The following is a 3,422-nucleotide window of genomic DNA, read 5'->3' as shown; positions in this document are numbered from 1 at the left end:
GCGCCACCATGCCCAGCTAATGTTTTGTATTTTTAGTAGAGACGGGGTTTCACCATGTTGACCAGGATGGTCTCGATCTCTTGACCTCGTGATCCACCCGCCTCGGCCTCCCAAAGTGCTGGGATTACAGGCTTGAGCCACCGCGCCCGGCCAGCTTCCTTGTTATTATTGAGATAAGGGAAGCCTGACTAGTTGTTCAATTCACATTGTGTATAACATAAAGTGACACCTATTTCTTAAGACAGATATAATTAATCTTGATCTTAATTCAGAAAAAAATATTTTCCTGAGTTCTCATGAAGCACATAAAATAAGACAATTATTGTTCTTGCAATAGTAGCATTAAAAGATTTTGAAGGTCAATTTCTTCATATAGCCCCTTGTAAGCCAATGGCATCCAGCCAAGCATTGCTAGGACAGGCCAGCATACTGCACGTCAGGTACTCAGCTCTCTGTTCACGGGCTTGATACAGTATGTAAATCATGGCTTGCATAAAAATATTAAGTTTTGATCTATTAGGTTTTTTATAAATCTTATTTGGCAAGAACTTTAAAGTCTCCCTCCCTGGCATGTATGGAATGAGCACTTGTTGTTTATTACCAATTAACTGCAGATCCATATACCTATGATTGCTATTTCCTCATAAAATTACAGAAATGTATTTTGATGATTTTCAGTTAAGTAGAAGTCTTTCCATATTTCCTTGAACAGCAGAAATATCTACAGGTAAGAAAAAGAAAGAAAACTATTTTGGACTTAGTAATACAGACAACTGAGTGGTAAATTTCAAAAGGTACACTCCATATAGTACAGTTCCCTAAGTATATAATATAGAGCTAATCAGATGTAGTAAATCCATAAAACCTATTGAAGTAAGGCATCCACACAGTAATTAGATATGAGAAACAGCACTTTTATTATGACTTAGAAGACAAATTTTTTGTGAAATGTACAACCAAGATGATGAAATTAAGTGCTTGCTTATAGATAAAATAATAAAAACTAGGGAATAATTGTCAGAGTATCTCAAATACTTTGCTTTCTCTTTGGCCACTAGCCTGGCAAATTGGCTAGAATGATTCTAGATTGAGATACTAATCATATGACGTTTGCATGTAAAAGAAACCTATTGCAATTTTGTGAAAAAGGGTATACATCTAATTTATTCAAAAGTGCTAATATGTAGAAGAAAGTAGATAAAATTGAAAGAGGATTATAATATGTTCCTGTTTACCCTCTCTGGAGGTTACTTGTTTATTCCTCTGTAAGGAAACTATTCTTGTCAACTCTAATGCAATGAAATGCTGTAGCATAGATTCCTTGTAAGTATCATTAATTGGAGGTCTAATACTGCCCTAGGCTGAAACTGATTCCTGTCTAGAAAGCCAAATCCAGAAAAATGTAATGTATTACATGTATAAGGTGAAATAAAATGTGAATATTCCCGGTACAGTGACTGGTATATACTAGAACTTTAATAGATATTTATTTCCCTTTTTTATTTCTTACATTGAGTCACTAAATTGAGTAAAACACATAATTGTGCCTGACATAGATATGTATATTCTGTATGTTATTCTTTCTATATAATTTACATATATAAAATAATGTATTATATACATTTACAGTGCATATATTTATATTTTATATATTAATATATTATAATAAATATATATAATTTGTATAACTATATGTCATATTTATCTGTATGTATAATAGATATGGAATTTAAGACATCATTGTTAGGTCTTCAAAAGCACCACCAAATAATTATCAAAGCCATCTCAGTACAATCCAAAACATTAAATAATAATAGTATCTCCTTGGTTTGGGATTATCGACTTTTTTATCTTCACATTCTCATTTCATCATAAATTCTAATGACATATCTAAAATGAACATGAATAATCTCTCTAATAAAAATGAAACAGAAAAATGTTTATAAAGTGAAAAATCACAAGAATTTTAAAATTCATGAAATAAAATTCAACATTTCAGATTTCTCCCTGTATCCACAATGTTATTGTCTACTGCTCTTACTTGGATGCGTTGGGACCCTTATTTTCATTATGACAGCGACTGATCTGATCTGGCGTGAGTAATGAATTTTTGTTTCTTTGAACATTTTCAAAAGATAAACGTTGATCCTTCATTCCTCTTAATGCCAAGATATGATATACATTATAGCCCAAAATTGGTAAATTAAACTGACCAGCGGTATATGTCATATTATAAAACTATATTAAAATAAAAAAATTAAATGCTTAAATGAAAAATTAGTATTTATTCTGCATCTTTTCTTATAAAGAACCCCCAATACAGGTTGACTTTATTATCTTATAATAAAAATTTAGTAATTTTTGTTTCTAAAAGAGTATATGCTCATTGGTATCGCTTTGTGAAGTCACTATTTAAACAGTTTTTCTAAGACTCCTTTGAAACCATTTTAGGTAGAATTCCAGACTTTTTTCTTCCTGAAGTGGTATTTATATGTGTATGCCATAGCTATACTATTTGAACAACCAAAGAAATTCATAGTTTCTTTGATTTTTTGTCTTGCCTTTAAGCCTGTGAGCTAAAATGAGTACTGGCTTACATATAACATGACAGGAAATAGATTTTAGGGGCTTTTGAGATGAGATTTCCAAAAATAGATGAATCCTAAAGCAACTTCTTTAGGGTAGAAGATTCTTTACTTCTTAGTAAGAAGTATTTTTGTATCGGGCAATTGGGCAATTTCCTGTTTTTCCTAATACAACAAGGGAAAATGTCAGACTTTTCTCAGATCAAATATGAATTCTACTTAATGTATTTTTTTTCTGAATATCAATCATATACCTCAAATGTATTCAATGCTATATTGAAATCAATTACCAATAACCTGAAAATTTTCACTTATTTAGCATTCAATGTTAAACAATTATTTTTTAGTTCTTATGAATCTAGCTAAGTAGGTATTGCTTTCTGTTAACCAGCAATTCTAAGAAGTTGAATTCACTGTACTAATTATTATGGCTTTAAAAATGCTCCTAAAATTCAGGAGTAGATAGTTGCTTGTTAGACACTGAGTATGATCTTTACAGGTCAACATGCTCTCTTGTAAATCAGTTTTCTCTTCAACAAAGTATAAATGGTAAAATGACATAAACAATGCAATAATTTTTTTTTATAGAGAAACGCTATTGGGAAGAAATCAATAAAATTTGACATGTTAAGCCGGGTGCGGTGGCCCATGCCTGTAATCCCAGCACTTTGGGAGGCCGAGGCGGGTGGATCACGAGGTCAAGAGATCGAGACCATCCTGGTCAACATAGTGAAACCCCGTCTCTACTAAAAATACAAAAAATCAGCTGGGCATGGTGGCGCATGCCTGTAATCCCAGCTACTCAGGAGGCTGAGGCAGGAGAATTGCCTGAACCCG

At 32.4% G+C, this 3,422-nt stretch overlaps 1 protein-coding gene across 1 annotated transcript in view; it reads left to right on the top strand.

Moving 5' to 3' along the window:
• The window catches only part of LOC108296520 (killer cell lectin-like receptor subfamily F member 2), a 14,108-nt gene that overhangs the window by 1,855 nt on the left and 8,831 nt on the right, over positions 1–3,422 (top strand). Inside the window, exon 2 of the mRNA XM_017519004.2 lies at positions 2,000–2,095. Coding sequence (XP_017374493.1) covers positions 2,000–2,095 — 96 coding nt within the window. The remainder of the gene's footprint in view (positions 1–1,999; positions 2,096–3,422) is intronic.

Source organism: Cebus imitator, unplaced genomic scaffold (assembly GCF_001604975.1).
Source record: "Cebus imitator isolate Cc_AM_T3 unplaced genomic scaffold, Cebus_imitator-1.0 Scaffold721, whole genome shotgun sequence".
Classification (NCBI taxonomy): Eukaryota; Metazoa; Chordata; class Mammalia; order Primates; family Cebidae; genus Cebus; species Cebus imitator.
Note: the sequence above shows the minus strand (reverse complement) of the source record. Positions and strands in the feature narration are given on the sequence as shown.